Raw genomic sequence first — 20,232 nt, forward strand, 5'->3', positions numbered from 1 at the left:
GAAAACTTCTGAGATTACGAATATCTTATCCTTATTCTATATACTATCTTATATTCTACGTTACACAATCACCCAATAAAGATCTTCGGTAGTATAGTGGTTAGTATTCCCGCCTGTCACGCGGGCGACCCGGGTTCAATTCCCGGCCGGAGAGTTTTTATTCATTTTTCTTATTCTTGTAACAATCTTTAAAACTTAACATTTGTTTATCGTAGTTCAATTTATATTTTAGATTCTACTTCTAACATATTGTGAAGCAGATAATTTTCAATAGTAAAATAGTAAAATAATTTATTTATAACCTCGTATTCATATTTTCATAACTCTCACCCTTCAAAATATCAGTAAAAACTAGCCTACAAAAAATCCGCCTGGTGAATACAAATAGATATCGTATGGAAGCGCAGGTAGAAAATACGAACGGCGTTCGCAATTCCTTAAAGCTTCCGACCTTTTCATGTACTTTTCAACCTTTATTTATAAGGAGAGGAATTACAAACTATGATTATACTAAAAGGAAAGATATAGAGAAATGCAAATGTTCACCAACTTTTCTACATGCTTCTATATGATGTCTATTTGATTTTACAGAGCGGTCTTTTTGTGGGAATTCGAGCAATCAAATTTTGAGTAAAGAAAGGCTTAAACTATAATTTACCAGGAAATTCGATGATGGTTACATCTACTTTATATTTGTTTTTTAAATATAATGATATTGATAGAAAAGAAACAATGGTAAAAGATGCAAAAGTACCCTTTGCATTAAAATTTACAATCCAGCAGCTCTAAGCTTTTTCGTAAAAATTCTGTGGAATTCTTCGACGTGTTCATTATCCAATATAGTAAAGTGCTCACCGGGGACATCAACAAATTCGCATGCGTTTCTAGTGTATTCCTTCCATACAAATTGGCGTTGGACCCAGGACTCTTTCGTACACTCAAAACCATCAGATATAAAGCAGGTTAATGAACAAGATACTTTGCCCTTGAATGGATAATTCAAACCAATTTCGACAAGGTTTTTAGCCAGGTGAACCCATCGATCAAGTTTCTCTGGAGTCATGTCTAACTCAGCAAGACGGATAGGGCAGCACATAGCCCACACTTTGTTGATTTGTTCTTCTTGAGATAATGTCGCTAGTTCAGCTTTGAGATCCTCACGCCCTTGGAATTCAGCAGAACCAGTAATTGTACAATAATTCTTCTGAACCAAGTTCAAGACCGAGCATAAATTAAGCAGAACACTCGTATAATTGATCTCGAAATTAAACAAATCTTGAAGCGGTGGGCCATCCACAAGACCAGCAAAACCTACTGACTCTCCTTCGTCTTCAAAACGCTTTATCAGGTCGAAAACAACAGCGGATCCATATGAGTAACCACAAAGAACGTATGGACCAGTTGGTTGGACTTTTTTGATTCCCTTAAAATACACGTCGATCATTTCCTCATAAGATTGGAAAAATGGGTGCTCAATATTAAAACCACGAGCACGTAATGCATAAAATGGGTGATCATTTTTGAACAAATTAGCAAGGCCGATGAACACCAAGATCTCACCCGGTCCAGGATGGACAAAGAAGACAGGAGATTTAGATCCAGACGTGTTAAGTGGGATAACGGGGTCGTATTCTTGGGGGATTTTCCTATCAGAGCCATCTGCTTCGTATTGATTCTCGATCAATTTAGCCAGATCTTTTACTTTTGGATGTTGTAGAATCCAGAGTAATGGAAATTCGATAGGCTTCGGAAGATCAGCGAGGATATTGGAGCGATATCTGATTGTTTCCAGTGAAGTTCCACCGAGATCGAAGAAATTAGAGTTAGCTCCCACCATATGTGACGGCAAATTAAGAATAGTTGACATATTCTTCGCTATGATTTTTTCAATTTTAGTGACGCATTGTTCGAATTGCCCCATCTCACCGGCACGGACAAATTTCTGGATGTCATCCTCGATCTCTGAATATTTTCCTTCCTTATATGCCAATGCGATATGGTTGCGCGAAAATTTCCCTAAACTATTCTTTACAAACTCTGTTTGTGGCAGAGGCAGAATAGTCGATGGGCGGAAACCCCAATGCCGCACTGTTATATCACGAATATTTTGATGAAGTCGAATAATCTGTCTTGAGTCATTAATATCACCCGCAGACTGATAAAAGACGCCAATTTCTTCCGTATCAGCAAGCGGCTTCCTAATTGGTATTACAGCAATGCCTGATATCTCGATGCCATCAATCCCGGACAGGATTTCTTCAAGCTCGTGAGAGTAATAATTTACGCCGTTGATGATGATCGTATCCTTGATACGGCCTGCGAGAATCAAACGTCCGTTTCCATCCAGGTATCCCTTGTCTCCGGTCTTAAACCAGCCGTCCGAAGTAAATGCTTGTATAGTGGCTTCTGAGTTATTCAGATACTCATTAAAGACCATAGGGCCCTTGACCTGTAATTCGCCAATTTCATTAGCTGGAAGCTCCATATCATTATTATCAACTATTCGAATAGATGCGTTATTGACTGGATATCCAAGGGCAGAGAATTCCAAGCCTTGATCTGCAGAAACTGGTTCAGTATTAAAGACCATGCCTGCGCAAGTCTCTGTCATCCCGAACCCCGCTGATAATGCAGTTGAAGAAAGTCCATATTTCTCAAATATATGGAGAAACACTTCACGCGTTTTTACAACTAGTGCCTCTCCTCCCGTGTATAGGTTGCGCAAACTTGAAAGATCTCCGTGGGCAAGTTCACTATGAGCCACCTTTCCCTTGAATGCTTTGATAATTTTTCCAAATAGAAACGCAGGTGAAAAGGCATGCGTGACTTTATGTTTTGCTGACAGCTTAAGGAAATTAAGTGGGTCTGCCAAGATAAGCGCTGGGTGGACTTGGAGCTGATTCATCCCCAGTGAAAGAGGTAATATATGATTTTCAATAAGCCCAGCAACATGGTCAAAATTCTACAAAATTATCAATAGATATAACTACAGTCAAAAAATGTGCGTAAAACTAAGTTTCATGTACTTACAATCCAGTTGAAAAGGATATCATCAGATTTCAAATGAAAAGCTGAGTTTTTACCCTGAATAGCGGCATGAACATTTTCATAAGTCAGTTTGACTATCTTGCTTAGACCAGTTGATCCAGAGGTAAGCATCAAGGCAGCTACATCAGTCGAAATTACAGGTTGCACTTTGCCATTTTCCTTGCGAATAATATTTGAGTATTTTACAACGCTCAGATCAGTGAGGTTTGTTTCACTAAGTAGGTTTGCAGTATTTTCGGTGGCTATGAAGATGGGTCCCTCTAATAATTTGTTGATGTGGCTAATAATCGAGGCTCGCTTAGTGATATCCTGGTGGAGAGTTGCAAGAGGACAAGCAGATAGACCGCCCAAACATGCTGCCCAATAGGTTTGAACAAACTCTATAGGATCTTCTAAGACAAGGACAATATTGCTCCCAGTTTCTGCACCCAGTGCTTGTAAACCGCCAAGTAACTTGAGGGAAATTTCTAACGTTTCTCCATACGATACGAAAATTGGATTGTCAGTGAGACTTGTCTTAGAGCCATAGTAAAATATTCCTTTTTCAGGGAAACGTTTAGATGTTTCGATAAGCGCCCTAGGATCCTTGACTGTTGCCATAGTTAATATTGCCCCTCTTTTATGGAATATTGATATTTGCAGCCTCCAACAAAAATTTGATGGGAGTATTTATATGCTTGGAGGACCACTATTAGAACTATTTTCCGGTTCTTTATGTTCTGATTCTACAACTTTTTTTTTCTCGATGTCTTTGAACACCCTTGCCAAGCACTCCACGTAATATATGAATGAATACAAGCTTATGATATTGACCGCTTTTCAGCAATCATAATTATAATAAACCCAAGCAATTATTGTAAAGCTATCCCAGGCTGTGCATTATTTTCTATATAAGGCGACACAATATCTATATAATATAGTTGTTGAAAAAAAAATCTTGTACTACAGCCAAAGATTTCTATATCCGAAAGAAGCTCTATCTAAATCTCACCTCTCTCTTCTTGTCCCCCGGCTCGTTCATCACGATGCTTTCATAATTAAGATTTTTAGAACATTTTTACTACATGAGTCAGACATTTTGTAAAAATATTCATAGTAAACGAAGCAGTTTGAATATATAAAGCTATCTTTCTTCCTTTATCACCATCACAGCTCCAAATATGTTGATTTATAAAAGAAGCAATATGTTCTATATCACTCTAGTAATTTCTATTTGGACCTGTATAATTTTTGCCTCTCAGACCCTTGCTTCAGTTGACCTAACCAATACTGCGTTCCTATTTTGTGATTTGGAAAATGATGTATTGGCAGCCGTCCCAAACGATGCATTCGGACACCAATTCTTTAGTTCTCTTCAACAATTGTGGAATGTCGCTCACGGTGGCTCCAATAAAAATGTGCTTTCCATTAGTACAGCGGTTCGATTTCGCAAAGGCTACCCCGATATAAGTTCAAACAACAAAGCTCTGGCTGGCTTAAAAGCATCAGGCGGTAACGTCCTCGTTGAAGGGACTCACGGCGCGGACTTCAATTCCAGCTTTACGCCTACCAAAAAAGATATAGTTATTGTTAAACGCCGTGCTGACGCTACTTATAACACTGATCTGCTCACCATTTTGGATGCAAACAATATCAACCATATTATACTCGCTGGGTTTTCCACTTCCGGTGTTATTTTATCTACTACTCGGTCTGCATCTGATAGGGACTATAAAATCACGATTGTCAGAGATGCTTGCGCTGATGCCAATCAAACCACTCACAACTTCCTCATGAATGAGATATTCCCTCAGCAAGCCAATGTTGTGTATGTCAAAGATATAGCAGCGACTCTTAAAAAGCATCGCTAAAATACGCCAATTTAATGTCCATTAGTTAAGTGTATAACACCTATTAATAAAATTGCTGATTATTATATACTCTATATTTTGGCTATTATTTAATTTAATTAGCTGTTCGAATAAATTATCATAAATTACTAGGTGCATATATTCCACAAATGTACATTATCCGATTTATAGTCTTTGGAATGTCGGTCAATATAAAATGGGTTTATCAGAAAATTAATGGAATTTCATACGCCATCAAGGTTTAAATTTACCTGCCAGAAAATCGTTGATATCAAGAAAAAAGCCCCTCTTTACCCAAAAGATAATAACTGCACTTTGAGCTGATAATTTAGTACTATTTGATGGAAACAAATAAATGCATATCTCAAAATAAAAATTTAATGAGCTATAATACTAATCGTATATTAAATTTTGGAAAATAAATATATTTTGTTATAAATAAATTATCAGAAAGTTGTTAACAAATGTTGCAAGTTTGAATGTTATTTTGAGCTCTAAACCAATTTACTGCCACCGGGGTCAGATTGAATTTTTCCAAAAACTCGCTATACTTAAAATTAAATCTACTTGCTGTCAATCTTTTGAATTCATCGGATACCTCGATTTTGCCAGATTGTCTAAGTAACAAGTAAACATAACGATGATACCCTACAAATGGTGGTGCATGTGCGCCAGTATAATCTAGAGCGAGATACCCATCCTTAGTGAGATCTTCCAAGGACTGGCCGCTAGAGGATGCCGGAATGTTCACTAAAATCAAGTGTGCGATTGGGCTCAAAAAAGGATAACCTGACAATGGCGCATCCTATACATACATACGTTATTAATACAAATCATTATTTATGGTGCAGTTGAAATCCATAAAAATTATATGACTTACTAGGTCTAGATTCAACAAAGTGTAATAGGTCGGCTCCTCGTTATTCAAATTCCAAGAAATTTTCGTAGGTGTATTGGAACTTTCTGTAGCAGTAAGTGGTGTCCCATATTCTAGAGCAACCACTCCATTAGCCACTTGGTATTCAACCTCAAGTTTTTGAGTAATGGTAAACTCAGGCAGAGATAAAAAAATATTTTCCTCAATTGCGCGCTGATGGGCTGTTTCTGGCATTATGCTGTTTATGATATTGATATGAGAATAAGAAAAATAAGACAGAGTAGAGAAAAGTTCGTAGTATTAAATCAGAATTTTTATATGCTACCAAATAGGATCAAAATGCCTTAGTTTAAGGATTACACAAACTGGAATATAAAGCAATATGAAAAAGGAAAAAGCATAAACAGGGTGATGAAGATGCCAAGCAAACTTAAATATAATTCAAAACTTAAATTGCAAGTTTAAACATAGTTTATAAACCGCAACATAGAATAATTCGATATACTTAAAATACTTCGCCAAATCTATTATTTATCCGCAAGCTCGTAAAGAAAACCAGGTCAACTACTCAATTACGTATTTTGAATATTTTATACGCCCGGATCCTCTTCGGATTTTATTGTATTGCAAAATCTTGGCATATTTACCTCTTGCGTTAAAACTGGTTAACAATTGTTTACGCATGATAGGCATCCTACATCCACGGTTTAATCCCCGCGGTAAAACGTTTAAGGATTCAAATGTAAACGGTTCATTTCAAGCACCGTTCCATTTCAGTATAAGTTTTCACGCTTCCATCCATAAATTCAGAATGATTCATAGAAGTTTATCCCCCGGAATAAACTGAAGTTGCCCTCTGGTATATGACGGGCAGTTATTGCTATTTAGCACCCCTGTTTAATAGAGGATCTTACTTATCCAATAGGCATTCTCAATCGACTTCATAAATTTTATTATAAGTACAGCAGTTGAATACATTTGGTTTCGATCCAATTCATTAACAACAAATGGAAACGAGCAGAACAAGCAGAGATACAAGCCACTCCAATCATGAAAGCAACGACACAACTCAGAATACAGATAAAAATGCAAAACACCCTATGAACCGCGATAAGGATGAAGAAAAGGCTTATTCAGTCTTTACTACTAAGCGAAAATTATCGATAGTTTTAATAGTAGCAATAGCAGGCTTCTTTTCACCTCTCACTGCAAATATTTATTTCCCTGCCCTGGATACACTTCAACAGGTATTTTTTTTCCCGTAAGAAGCTTATTCTGAATGATTAAAGCACAGAAATTATTAATTAATTAACTTCACGATAGGATTTTCATACCACAGCTGAAAATATAAATCTTACTATTACTTTGTACATGATATTTCAAGGAGTCGCGCCCATGCTATGGGGAACGCTTGCAGATTTTTATGGAAGGAGAATTATATATATATCCACTTTTATTATCTACATATCAGTTTCTTGCGGGCTGGCTGTTACGAAGACATATTGGCTGCTCATGGTTCTGAGGATGCTACAGGCATGTGGTTCCTCATCGGTGATAGCCATTGGTAAAAACACATATGATCCCTACCTATATTAAGTCTAATCTGATCATACAATCGAAGGTGCCGGTACAATATCGGACATATATTCACCTAGTGAAAGAGGTCAATATATGGGTTGGTTTTTTGTCGGTCCGCTAGCAGGGCCTGTGATTGGTATAATATTTTGCTATTCGTATTTTGTCTTTAGAAATTAATCATTTAAACGTTGCTATCCAGGTCCCATATTGGGTGGTGTCTTAGCAGAAAACTTAGGATGGAGATCCATATTTTGGTTTTTGGCGATTGCCGGTGGGGTAATCCTTGTTATTGTTATATTCTTCCTTCCAGAAACTCTCCGTAGCATTGTGGGTGATGGCTCTCATCAGAAGCACCTCACTCCTTTCGATTGGTTCGTTTCTAAATGGTCTCGAAAGTCAGCTTTTAATACAACTGACATTATGGTTAATGACGAAGATAAGATGCAACGACCCAACCCACTTGCTTCACTAAAATATTTCAAATATCCTACCGTCAGCCTTGTTTTAGCGTTCAACGCAATTTTATACGGTAGTTTCTACTGTATGACCACATCTCTGTCCCCACTTTTTGCAAAGATATATCACCTAAACGCGGCAGAAGTCGGATTTTGTTTTATTGCAAATGGAGCTGGAAACATTGTTGGAAGTATAGCTGGTGGAAAACTTATGGATAGAGATTACAGAGTAGTGAAAAGCAAGGTTTTGCAAAGGTGGAGAGAGGAGGAGAGAGGAGAAGAAAATGACATGAAGATAGATATACCGGTTGAAGAAGCTCGATTGCGATCTATATGGTATCCAGCTGCCATGTTTTCAATTGGATTGTTGATATATGGTTGGATGCTGGCAATCAAAACACATATAGCTGCCCCCTTGGCGTTTCAGTTTTTAAGTAAGGGAAAATATATTCTCTAATGCTATATATCATTTCAACATTAACCAATGGTTAATACCTCTAGTCGGTGTAAGCGGTACCATGCCCTTCAATAATGTTTCGACGTATCTTGTAGATAGAATACCCGGTCGATCAGCTTCAATTACGGCAATTAATAATTTGACTCGATGTGTGGTGGGCGCTGCCTGCGCAGCTTTCATTATTCCAATGCTGGATAGTTTAGGGAGTGGGTGGACATTTACTATTATATGTATTATCAACCTTCTTTCGATGGGTTTGATGTTAACTGTCAAGTTTAAAGGAGCTGAATGGTCGAATAGGTTTAAAACTGATGGATGAAGAACGATTTCAACTATCGACGCTCATGTATTTGGTCTTTGCTAATAAATATTTCCAAACACCATTAAAAAAGCATTTTTATAATTAGCTCATTTAAAATAATAGTAGGAGCCCCATACAAAGTACCAGGAGTATTGGAATATAACCCACCGACAAAATGGCGGAATTGTTTTTTATCTCATTGTATTTGATACACACGAAGGAGCTAAAATCAAAACCCGATTCATTTCTCGAGACCATGGACAAAATAGGATAGTAATTTGCTCCTATGTTTGGTCCTGAAAGCTTTCCAAACTTCCCCCAGAATGCTCCGAGAAAACTGGGGGTATATTTACTCCAATATCCGGTGCGATTTGTAAAGCCAAATGCAATCGTGGAGTTAATAAAATTTGCACATCTAGGATCTTTTGTAAAATCCCACTCAATAGTATTCTCACCTCCGACCAACCAATCATCATCATGTCTTGGTGATGTGATGCACTGATCAATATTTGATTTGTTTTGACACATTTCAGTCCAAGCATTAATAATTGAGGCATCTATTAAGATTCTGAGAGGTATATCTAATAAGATCAGGTTCATTAATATATCAGAGAGAAAAATCGAGAGAAAATAAAGATAACAATAATTAACCTACCAAAAACTCTCGGCGCTGTTAAATGGCTTTCCCTCGATCTAAAACCGATTCTGTGGTTTTCTTCATTTACAATAGTGTATTCCGGATTGGAATACCCGGATTCAGAATTGAAAATGTTTCTAGTGCCAGGCATAATTGCAGTGACAAGAGTAGTATCAGCACCAACACTCTCGCTGAAGTTTGAAGTATAATCAGCCCTTCTTGGCATGATCCGTGGTGAGAATTCGCCGGTCAGTGTGTCATTGACGCTAGTTCCATTTGTGATTGCTATTGGAGAATCTCGATCGATCTGAGTGGAGAGTCCAAACGCGTAGTTCTCAAAGAATATGAAAATGGAAAACAATATGAAATTCATTTGATATTACAAAATTCAATATGTATTTCGCTCCTTTATATACGCTAACTTGTGTATGACCAGTTCAAATATTGCAAGCTTATAGCATCCTAAGCATTTAAAATATCTGTGTTACTACCCTTTAAAGTTGAAGTTCAATTCACTTCCTAATATCACGATGAAATTTTTTTATGAATCCTTCAATTATCCATTGAATTTTACTCGGCTGTAAATAAAACATGGCACTCCTACCAAGAAAGCCAAAAAAAAAAAAGAGGTTAACAACAAGAGGAAAAATAAAAAAAATTGCTAATCCATCAATTCGTTGAGACACTAATAGTCTAGTATTGCCTTAAAGATTACTTTTCATGTCAAATCCAAAATAAAACCATTGTCTATAAGTATTTAACCTATTCAGATCTAATAGTCATTGCTTTGAAATAAGCATCAACGTCATTTGACTACACTTTAAATTATACTGTACATTCGAAACCTTAAATATTAAAATCTCGCACTCGGTCCTGAAGAATGGCGGCGAAATTTTATATCCCAATATTATAAATTCAGTAGTTGCAACTCAAGAATGATCACCGATGCTCATCAAAGTCTTGATAAATTATTTAAACCTTTCAAACATATCCTTAAGTGATTTAAAAGGTCCTTTGTTTAAATACTTTTTCACATATAAAGTTTTAGACTATTTAGTTATATCTATGTATATCTTTTTAATTTGGCTTCTTTTAATCTCATTGTTGCTATCGATTTGTGCGACCACGACGCCTATTACAGTGCGCGTGTTTTTGATAATGCATACTGCTATAAATATGTGTTCTATAATATTATAAAAACTCCCTAGCCACATATATACCAAATAATGCTCTCATTAGTTTAGAGAGAATGATACTTAGACTTCGAGACTAACATTCGACTTTTCATATCCTCCGATCTTATTTGGTAGAATCAGCTAATTGGCTTGGTAAAATTTTACAGATAACAATACAATGCTCCCCATGACAGCGGATGCAGTGCTAGAATATTATTGAACCTAAAAATTGCTACCTTATAACAGCTGTATTAATTTAATTGGTTTTTTTCTAGATAAATCTAATAAAATAACACACATAATTAACAAAAGCAAAAGCTAGCAATTGGCAAGTGTAAAATCCAGCATTTCTTTTCTTGTTATAATTATAATTCTTTGCCCTTGGTAAGCATCTCAACCAAGTGGCTATACTTTTATAAATTTATTCCCCAATTATTTATATAATTCAATAAAGAATGAAGATGTATAGTTCTCAACATATAATATAACATATAATATGGTGCAGTTGCCATTTTATCAGATATTATCTTTCAATTGTCATCGTAAAGTAAACTTTTTATATTTTTATACTTTTCAATGTGGATATACATGTTTTGATATTACTATACTCAGGACCTTCAGTACTATGTGTGCAAACTCATATCTTCTGCAACCACATTATATTTGCCTCTCCAGTTACGATTTAGCCACATTGCTCTAATGATTTAGTGGCTTAGCAGCTACACTTTTTGGCCACCACGAAACCTATAATTTTTCTAGTAAATAACATTTCAATTAAATTAAGAATGGATGCCAGTAACGCACTCAAGAACTGGCAACTTCAAAATCAGATTATAACAGTGGAAGAGCCAGATCAAATCTATTATTATGATCGCCAAAAGCAACAGCAGATTTTAAGTTCGCGACCATGGACTAAAGAGTAAAGTATTATCTGCTGTTGAGTTTCGAATCGAAAGTAACAAATTGTTATATTTTAGTCCCCATTATTTTACAAAAGTAATGATATCGGCTGTTGCGTTAATTAAAATGGTAATTTTTTAAAGTTTCATCCTCTTTAAACATGATGGAAATAATATTTAAATTTAATTAATAAATATAGGTTATGCACGCGAGATCTGGAGGATCTATTGAAATCATGGGCCTCATGCAAGGCAAGATTTCTGGTGATACGATGATAGTAATGGATGCCTTCGCGCTTCCCGTGCAGGGAACAGAAACACGTGTCAATGCTCAACAGGAAGGAAATGAGTACATGGTTACATATATAGAACGCATGCAAGAAATAGGTAGACATGAAAACGTAATTGGGTGGTATCACAGTCATCCAGGATATGGATGTTGGCTGTCAGGAATTGACGTTAGTACGCAGATGCTCAACCAACAATACCAAGAGCCGTTTTTGGCAGTAGTGGTAATTTAATCTGCCCTCTTCAACTTATCCAATGAATAGAAAATGAAATTCCTTTATTTTATTGTTAAGATTGATCCAAACCGAACCATTTCCGCTGGCAAAGTTGAACTTGGAGCATTCAGGACTTACCCGCAAGGTTACAAGCCCCCTGATGAGGAGGCCTCCGAGTATCAAACGATACCGCTCGACAAAATTGAAGATTTTGGGGTACACTGCAAACAGTAATGTTTACCCCCTACCTAGCCTTGTGTGTTTATATTAACTAAAATGGATTGATTATAATAGGTATTACCAGTTAGAAGTTACATATTTTAAATCGAAACTCGACACACAACTCCTTAGCTTATTATGGAACAAATATTGGGTACACACTTTGTCACAATCTCCATTATTAACGGTGAAGTTCTCTCGCATTATCCTTTTACATTCACAATTAATATATTCTTTCCTTTATATATAGAACCGAGATTTCATGTCGCGTCAAATGATGGATCTGGCAGAAAAAATCGACCAGGCAGATACACAATATCTCCAGAGTGGTCGTATGGGAATATACTCGGGAGGAGCTAATGGTGAGAAGAGAAAATCAGAGGAAACTCAACTCACCAGGATCAATCGCGATAGCTGTAAAATAAGTTGCGAAGCGGCACGCGGGCTAATGTCGCAAGTGATTAAAAACATGCTCTTTAACAAATCAAATTAGTTTTTTTCTATATATAAAACAAGGACGACAGTATCTATGAGAGTCAATGGGCATACTGTTTTTGATCGTAAAAGCATTTTTCAATTGGAATTTTTAAAGGAATTATTAGTGCAGTGTGATCGTAGGAAAATCACCCACACAGATGCGTATGGAAACCTAAAAAAAAAGCTCGAGCTTGAGCCACACTGCAGTCTATTCCTTCCAATACAACTCCAACGAAATCAGCACTCCAACACCTGCATATTATTAAATTTAGCGTTTTTCGGATTTTTGAAGCATTTTATTCCCGAATTATTAAAATACCAAGTACAATTAAACCAGAAATACTCAAAACATCATGTCTAGTACTCCCAAGGCCAAAATGATTGATTGCCACGCTCACATCTACCCATCATCCATTGGAGAATCCCTTTCAACTCAACTTGATCGTGCAAAACCACTTGTTCATGGAATTATATCAGTCCCCGTTACCCTTGCCGACGCACATGAAATTCTGGACCTCTCGCAAAACACATACAAAGACTTTATATTTGCAGGCGCCGGTCTGCACCCTGACCAGAATGGGCGCTGTGTACGAGAGGATGAAATGTTGGCTCTAGAGCAATTTGTGCATCAAAACCATTCAAAATTAGTTTGCATAGGTGAGGTGGGATTAGACTACACGCCCTATGTTTTTGCTTCTGCGGATAATCCAAAGGGAATGACCGAGGACGGCCTTAAAAAGATGCAAGAAAACGTCTTGGCGAGGCATATAAAATTATCTCGTGATTATGGGCTGCCGTTGAACGTACATTCCCGATCGGCAGGCCATTATACTATTGATACTTTGGGAGCGTATGGAGCGCAAAAAGTGGTCTTACATGCGTTTGACGGAAAGTAAATATATTATACTCTTCATGTTATAAGTTGTCACAGTAATGATGATTTAATGTAACCATCTTTTAGAGCCTCATATGCACTTAAGGGAGTCGAAATGGGCTATAATTTTTCAGTTCCTCCATCTATTATTCGCTCGCCGCATAAACAAACCTTGGTGTCTAAATTACCACTCTCACATTTATTACTCGAAACAGATTCGCCATGCTTGGGTCCAGAGAAAGGAGTGGATAATGAGCCGGCAAACATTATTGTCTCAGCGCAAGAAATTGCAAGGATTAAAGAACTAGATATTGATGAAGTGGTAATATTCAATCTAATGCTGAATTTATCATACTTTAAATGTATTTCTTTTTTTGTTGATCTTCCGTAGATAAATGAAACCACGGAAAATGCTCTCGGTTTATTTGAACACCTAAAGGGAGCTATTCAACTATAAGTCATAGTATTTCCGCATCCTTTTTATTTCGGTACATCAGTCAGTCCCACGGATACTATTTAACACCTCATTTTCCTCTTCTTCATCGTCTTCCAAATCTTCATGCTCGAACAGCGATGCATCCACTGCAACCCCCTCATCCATAATTGCCATGTCGGAGGCAGCGAGGTTCCGATCTTGCTCGAACAATTGCCGTCCTATTATAATAAAAAGATAAATTACTTGAATTTAATTGACATGGCATAGAGAGCTCCTACCTGTTAGTTTCTTTTTCTCTTCCTTTCCTTTGCTCTCTTTTGCCTCCAATTCAGCCATTTCCCTATCAAACCTCTCTTTCCACTCCAAAAATGATTGTACCGTTACTCGTGTTCCCTGGAATTTTGCTTGCTCTAATTCCAATTCCCTCTGTGCACGCTCTTCAGCCTCACGTTCGCGATCAGCACGGATTTGCTCGACAAGTGTAGTGAGAAGTTCCTTAAGCTGTGAAGCAAGTGTAAACACCATTGCCATTCCTAATGAATTCTCGGCCTAAATTTGCAAATAAAAGTCAAAAAGGAGAAAACCATAGGTTGAATATAGCGTAGACCTACCGTCTCTAAGAGCTGTGACTCAAGTTTCTCGATATGTTCTTGAGAAAGTTTGCCTTCCAAAATTTCAAGTGAGAGCGCTGGAAGTTCTTCTGGATAAGTAGAGGTGAAATTGACCACAAGCCCAAGTGCCACTGTGTTAAACAAAAGCTATGAATTTCCATGCTCTTAGCCATCATTCATATAAATCAGTATTACATGTGTCCTCTGCAATTTGTTCATCAGGTTCTACGCGTATCCGAATGCTTTTTGAATCTAGCTCTATTATAAAAGAATCCTTAGCTTGAGTTAGATCGGCTAATCGGAAAAGATTGAATTTACGTTCGAGTTCATCGGGATAGATAGATTGTAAGATTTCGATTTCTTGCCTCTGTTCCTCTCCGTAATCTACTGAAATATGAACACAACGTTCAATATAATTTAATGTAATACTAATCATGCCGAATTGCTCACCTGTCATTTTATATATAATAGAATAGTGGCTGGCGGAAAATGTTTAATGGAGAAGGGAATGATGTATTCAAAATGAAAAGAGGTTTATTGATCAACTTTGTAAATAGTGGTCAAGAATGACTTCGATTTTAGGAAATTCAAGTCGAAATTATTGCGGTTAAGTATAAAAGTTAACGTGTGAAAATTCGAATGATTTTCTATGTAATTTAAGATATTCTGCATAACTTTTATTGAACCATCAATTGCACACTAAAAAAATAGAAAAATATATAAGCTTATATGCATTCAAGTTTGATATGATTGTAAAATAAGAAAACTATTCAAATTCCTAGTGTAATCCTTAATATGAACAATCAAAATATGCCCAAATAGGTATATGTATTTTTTTGGCAAGCGAGCGCTCAAGCAGTCGTCTATCATGGCGTTATTATCACCTGAGTAAGAGATGTATTCAATAGATAATCAAGATCTCGGAATAAAAAAACAAAAAATATCAGCAGCACACTATGTTATTTATTAAGGAAACTCTAATATGGATTATTGCTTCGGCATTGACAGATAGAACTAACTTACCCACTGATATATGTGAGTCATTTAGTATTTCCGGAAACTGGCAGTAGTAAGATAGAGACTGAATGGCAGTTGCTTTATTAATTAACGATGTGTAATCCCTTAGATTACTACTTCTCCTGACTAGTTTAGGAAGTTCAAAGCAACTTTCCCGATGGATAGTGAAAGCATAATATAATTATGCTCGCAGCAAGGGTATTTAGAGAAACTTTTGAAAGGTGGCTTGATAACTATCCCCTCTTGCTTAATATTAGTCATCGAAGAGATTTGTTGCCACATTTACCGCCGCATATACAATTGCGCAATTTTTAGACTGCGATATATTGGCTGTGATTTAGGCTCGAGTTTGTTAAATAACGACCACATTCATTCTGAACATTCAAACCATTATGTCAACGAAAATTCTACGAATAAGCAGATTTGCAGCTACCACGCTAAGGCGAAGTTATCTCTATTCCCCTCGATGTAAATTAACTTCCTAATACTACAATTCTATCCCCTCAATTGCCACTAATGCTCTTTTTTATTTTCTCCAAAACTAAAAGCAATTCACACCACGCGTGTCCTCGGTTCTGCAACTCTACCTGCCTCCTCCACAACCACCGAGCCGAATGCTAAGAAATCTTCTAATCCTCCTCTCGATTTTCCATGTGTGGATCAGCTTAGCCAACGTACACTCTCACTAGACGGTGGTCCAGAGCCGGAATATGATAAAATCGTTGAAGGCTACTCTACCTTTCATTATGCGCAGCCATTCTCACTCGATCATGGAGGTTGGCTTCCTGAATTTGAAATTGCATATGAGACATGGGGAAAATTAAATGAAAAACGAGATAATGCAATTTTGTTACACACTGGTTTGAGTGGAAGTAGTCATGCTAAGAGCCACGAGCGAAATATGAAGCCAGGATGGTGGGAAAAGTTTATCGGCAAGTTTCTCATGCTACTCTCTTTAAAAACGTGCGTGTTGATTTTTTTATTTCGTCAATAGGTCCTGGTCTCTCCATAGATACAAATAAATTTTTTGTCATATGCACAAATGTTCTAGGCGGATGCTATGGCTCAACCGGCCCTTCGTCTATTGACCCTGCAGACGGTGAGCGCTATGCTACACGATTCCCCATTTTGACAATATGGGATATGGTTCGCGCTCAATTTCTCTTGTTGGACCACTTGGGAATTGAAAAATTGCATGCAAGTGTAGGCAGTAGTATGGGTGGAATGCAGGTGAATATCATCATTTTATTTTCAAATGATACCTGTTTAATAACCAATATTTAGTCCCTTGCTGCCGCTGCACTTTTCCCTGATCGCATCAATCGGCTGGTTTCAATTTCCGCATGTGCTCGCTCACATCCTTATTCTATTGCCCTTAGACACACGCAGCGCCAAGTACTTATGTCTGATCCTAACTGGAATAAGGGCTTTTACTACAATGGAATTCCGCCTCATATAGGCATGAAAGTAAGCTTGTGTGTTCTGAATATATAAGGTGGCGTGATCTAACTTTTTCAATTTTTTTTCTAGCTTGCAAGAGAGATTGCCACCATTAGCTATCGCTCTGGACCCGAATGGGAGCAAAGATTTGGTCTGAAGCGTGCTCAGCCAAATCAATCTCCTGCTTTGTGCCCTGACTTTTTGATTGAAACCTATCTAGATCATCAGGTATTATCCTATTGCGAGAATTTAGACTGGCGCCTCTATGGTTATTTAATAATTAATTCAATATTCTCAGGGCGAACGGTTTTGTCTACAATATGATGCCAATTCTCTCCTCTATATTTCAAAAGCAATGGATATGTTTGATATGTCTGCTTCAACGATGGAACGTCTCAAGAAACAACGAGAGCAAAATGCAGTCAGAGAGAGTCGCTTAAGGGAAGGAGGCTCTTGCCCAACGAATCGTTCTGCGCTCGAACCCACGACTCTCGTTGAATCACCATCAAAAAATGAAAAGCCAGCACACGTATCATCCTTTGCCGATGTGCACCCAGGTATTGAGGATTTGGCAGCTGGTATGGAGGCCATTCAGATGCCGGCACTTGTGCTTGGGGTGCAGTCTGATATTCTTTTTCCCGTATGGCAGCAGAAGGAAATTGCCGAATGCTTAAGAATGAGAGGTCATAAGCGAGTCACTTATTATGAACTTGATTCGATATACGGCCATGATACATTCCTTATTGATTTGGCGGGAGTGGGTTCGGCTGTGAAAGGGCACTTGGAATTATTGGACTAAATTTAATTTGTTGTAGTATTGTTGAGGTGCAATGTTCTTTATGAATTTCTCCTTCCTCGACCTCATCCCGCCAATTCCCGACTATTAACTAATTAAATGAGAGATATGTCATAGCAAAAGAGAAAATACTGAAAATTGACGAATACCAAAGCAATGTGTCACATGTCTCTAGCATCACATGCAGTCAATTTAGTATGCACCTGAGGGAGCATTCTAGCAAAATGCCATGGTTCAATACATAGATCAGTAGAGCCATTTGGCGTTAAGTTCCCGTGAAAATTGAGAGTAAAGATGCATCTAATACGAAAAAACCCTACGCAAACCTAAATACGCCATTGTAATTTGGCCAGGTTAATAATAGCCCCTTAATTTTCTGGCAAGTAACCGATGGCCCAGCTGTCATTTTCCGAAGCGTGGAGACTGCAGATTTCTCACGCTTTTGAATGAACTTTTTCCCTTTGGCAATAACGCGCACTGAATAACATCAGTCTTCCCACCAAATAAATCAAGTGCTTGAACATTACTTTACTTCTGTTCTCTCATTAATGGTCCAGAACATTGTGCTTCAAGATTTCGATATTTCACCCCGTACGGGATTTCTTCCTGAGGAGCCTCCCTTGCAGCGTCTTCCTGACCCGTATTATGAACCGTGGGAGAATGGCAAGTTGAATATCCTTTTACGTTACGTTGAGGAACATTAAGCTAATTCTAATATGCTTGCCCATGTCAGTTGTGAATGAGTTAACCCATCTGCTTTTGGCGGGACGATTAAGAGAGAAAGTTTTAAAGGTTCGCTTGAAATGGATTCAATTCATGGTTGAATAAATTGCTTAACACTCTATATATGACAGCTTCCAATTTTGGACATTTCGCGTCTTGGATCAGAACGAGAGTATCAACGTGCATTTGTCATCCTGTCCATGCTAGGACATGCTTATGTATGGGGGAAGCATGAGCTGGTGTGTGAAGTAAGTTTCTTATAATTATTTTTCCGTGTGCCAGGGGTACTATCTTGCATTGATTCAAATCCACTCATTCTTTAAATATTAGATATTACCAGCAAGTTTAGCAATTCCGTGGGTAAAGATTGCTGACCATCTGAACATGTGTCCGGTTGTGTGTCATGCTGCAGTTGTGCTTTGGAACTGGCGTTTGATCTTCCCCGAAGATCCCATTAACCTAAGTAATCTCGCCACACTTCATACCTACACTGGAAGTACGGACGAATCCTGGTTTTATCTTGTGACGACAGCTATTGAGGCAACAGGGGCGCCTGCACTGCAAGCTATTGTCGATGCTATAGATGCGGCAAACGGTGAGCACACTGAGAAGGTGATCAATTGCTTGCAGGAGATTCGCGAGGCCCTTGTGCGCATGACAGAGACTATTTTGCGGATGTATGAACGGTGTGATCCATATTTCTTCTACTGGAAACTAAGGCCATATCTTGCGGGGTGGGAGAATATGGCAGAGGCAGGCCTTCCATATGGGCTGATATATGAGGGCATTACTTGGAAACCTCATGAGAATGGTAAAGAAGATGGTGGTGAGAACAATCCAAATGGAAAACAAGAGGAGGATGAGGAGGCATTTCTTAAACGATACAGACGATATGCGGGCGGTAGTGCTGCTCAGAGCGCTCTGATTCACGCCTTAGATATTGCCCTGGGAGTTGAACATTATCCGACAGGAGAACGCCCGAATTATCCCAACAAATCGCCGGCTCCCAATGACCGCTATAATGCACTAAATGACAGCACCGAGAGCAAAGTTACGCATGGTAATAATTTCATAGAACGTATGCGTCAATACATGCCGGGTCCACACAGACGCTTTCTTGAGCGACTTCGACAGGTCTCAAACATACGTGCGTTCGTGGAGCGCTCAGATTGTTCCAAACTCCGCGCTGCCTACAACGAATGTCTCCAGCAGCTGCGTGTCTTCCGTGACAAACATGTGCAAATGGTAACCCTTTACATCGTGATTCAATCGAGGCGTGGCCCAAGTATTTCGCACGGAGGATTTGCAATCGCCCATGGGACAGAGGCCGCCAAACAAAACGTTGCCCCACCTTTGCCAACGAGTGACGGGTTGGAGGCAGATGAGCAAGGGAAACAATCGAAATCGGCTAGTCAGCACAACTTCCTCTATCCACAGACGGTCCTTTCCACCTCTCCACCAAGTACCCAGCAACCTCCAAGTCTGGCCAGAAGGCTCAGCGCTTCAGCTAGTATTATCCGAGGTACAGGCGGAACTAATGTGATTCCGTTTTTGCAACAGGCACGTGATGAGACTTCGGAAGCTAAAATTTTAGATTAGAGCCAATGTGTTGTTTTATCGCGCACTTTAAGGATAGAATTCCTTATGACGACTAACGTTTTGAAGAAAAAAAACGTATTTACCGCCTATATATACATATATCAATTTTCTGATACTATTTTGCTACCTGTTTGTGTTTGTACAAGTTTATTTCTCTTTAACTTTTGCGAAGGATTGTTTTTTTTATTAAGACTATTGTAAGCACATGATGCGTCTTTTTATTGTGTACGAACATGACTGTTTTTTTAATAAAATATATA

General features: G+C 38.1%; 9 protein-coding genes and 1 non-coding gene across 10 annotated transcripts; 7 read left to right on the top strand and 3 right to left on the bottom strand.

Moving 5' to 3' along the window:
* Positions 1-82: 82 nt before the first annotated feature.
* On the top strand, positions 83-154 carry VTP21DRAFT_t279. Its single transcript has one exon. It is a non-coding gene; the product is annotated as a tRNA-Asp (tRNA).
* Positions 155-769: 615 nt separating this feature from the next.
* Positions 770-3,648, bottom strand: VTP21DRAFT_6379 (uncharacterized protein; the record flags this gene model as incomplete). The annotated part of the gene is made up of 2 exons (XM_069397002.1): positions 770-2,962; positions 3,031-3,648. The coding sequence occupies 2 exons, from the start codon at positions 3,646-3,648 to the stop codon at positions 770-772; spliced, it is 2,811 nt and encodes a 936-aa protein (XP_069246894.1).
* A 584-nt stretch (positions 3,649-4,232) lies between these two features.
* Positions 4,233-4,898, top strand: VTP21DRAFT_6380 (uncharacterized protein; the record flags this gene model as incomplete). The annotated part of the gene is made up of 1 exon (XM_069397004.1): positions 4,233-4,898. One exon carries the CDS (start codon positions 4,233-4,235, stop codon positions 4,896-4,898), a length of 666 nt encoding a protein of 221 aa, XP_069246895.1.
* A 457-nt stretch (positions 4,899-5,355) lies between these two features.
* VTP21DRAFT_6381 (uncharacterized protein) lies at positions 5,356-6,009 on the bottom strand (the record flags this gene model as incomplete). The annotated part of the gene is made up of 2 exons (XM_069397005.1): positions 5,356-5,703; positions 5,779-6,009. 2 exons carry the CDS (start codon positions 6,007-6,009, stop codon positions 5,356-5,358), a joined length of 579 nt encoding a protein of 192 aa, XP_069246896.1.
* Positions 6,010-6,782: 773 nt separating this feature from the next.
* Positions 6,783-8,584, top strand: VTP21DRAFT_6382 (uncharacterized protein; the record flags this gene model as incomplete). Its single annotated transcript, XM_069397006.1, has 5 exons — positions 6,783-7,022; positions 7,099-7,339; positions 7,397-7,489; positions 7,553-8,242; positions 8,310-8,584. 5 exons carry the CDS (start codon positions 6,783-6,785, stop codon positions 8,582-8,584), a joined length of 1,539 nt encoding a protein of 512 aa, XP_069246897.1.
* A 2,579-nt stretch (positions 8,585-11,163) lies between these two features.
* On the top strand, positions 11,164-12,492 carry VTP21DRAFT_6383 (uncharacterized protein; the record flags this gene model as incomplete). The annotated part of the gene is made up of 6 exons (XM_069397007.1): positions 11,164-11,297; positions 11,356-11,407; positions 11,478-11,789; positions 11,859-12,010; positions 12,075-12,186; positions 12,250-12,492. The coding sequence occupies 6 exons, from the start codon at positions 11,164-11,166 to the stop codon at positions 12,490-12,492; spliced, it is 1,005 nt and encodes a 334-aa protein (XP_069246898.1).
* Positions 12,493-12,829: 337 nt separating this feature from the next.
* Positions 12,830-13,807, top strand: VTP21DRAFT_6384 (uncharacterized protein; the record flags this gene model as incomplete). The annotated part of the gene is made up of 3 exons (XM_069397008.1): positions 12,830-13,368; positions 13,438-13,672; positions 13,742-13,807. The coding sequence occupies 3 exons, from the start codon at positions 12,830-12,832 to the stop codon at positions 13,805-13,807; spliced, it is 840 nt and encodes a 279-aa protein (XP_069246899.1).
* A 36-nt stretch (positions 13,808-13,843) lies between these two features.
* Positions 13,844-14,854, bottom strand: VTP21DRAFT_6385 (uncharacterized protein; the record flags this gene model as incomplete). The annotated part of the gene is made up of 6 exons (XM_069397009.1): positions 13,844-14,004; positions 14,065-14,335; positions 14,398-14,528; positions 14,593-14,655; positions 14,716-14,784; positions 14,848-14,854. 6 exons carry the CDS (start codon positions 14,852-14,854, stop codon positions 13,844-13,846), a joined length of 702 nt encoding a protein of 233 aa, XP_069246900.1.
* A 952-nt stretch (positions 14,855-15,806) lies between these two features.
* Positions 15,807-17,653, top strand: VTP21DRAFT_6386 (uncharacterized protein; the record flags this gene model as incomplete). The annotated part of the gene is made up of 6 exons (XM_069397010.1): positions 15,807-15,882; positions 15,963-16,346; positions 16,409-16,644; positions 16,699-16,881; positions 16,945-17,082; positions 17,153-17,653. The coding sequence occupies 6 exons, from the start codon at positions 15,807-15,809 to the stop codon at positions 17,651-17,653; spliced, it is 1,518 nt and encodes a 505-aa protein (XP_069246901.1).
* Positions 17,654-18,198: 545 nt separating this feature from the next.
* VTP21DRAFT_6387 (uncharacterized protein) lies at positions 18,199-19,972 on the top strand (the record flags this gene model as incomplete). The annotated part of the gene is made up of 4 exons (XM_069397011.1): positions 18,199-18,313; positions 18,384-18,442; positions 18,505-18,621; positions 18,704-19,972. 4 exons carry the CDS (start codon positions 18,199-18,201, stop codon positions 19,970-19,972), a joined length of 1,560 nt encoding a protein of 519 aa, XP_069246902.1.
* Between the last annotated feature and the right edge of the window lie 260 nt (positions 19,973-20,232).

Source organism: Calcarisporiella thermophila (genome assembly GCF_041956535.1).
Source record: "Calcarisporiella thermophila strain CBS 279.70 unplaced genomic scaffold VTP21scaffold_27, whole genome shotgun sequence".
Taxonomy (NCBI): domain Eukaryota; kingdom Fungi; phylum Calcarisporiellomycota; class Calcarisporiellomycetes; order Calcarisporiellales; family Calcarisporiellaceae; genus Calcarisporiella; species Calcarisporiella thermophila.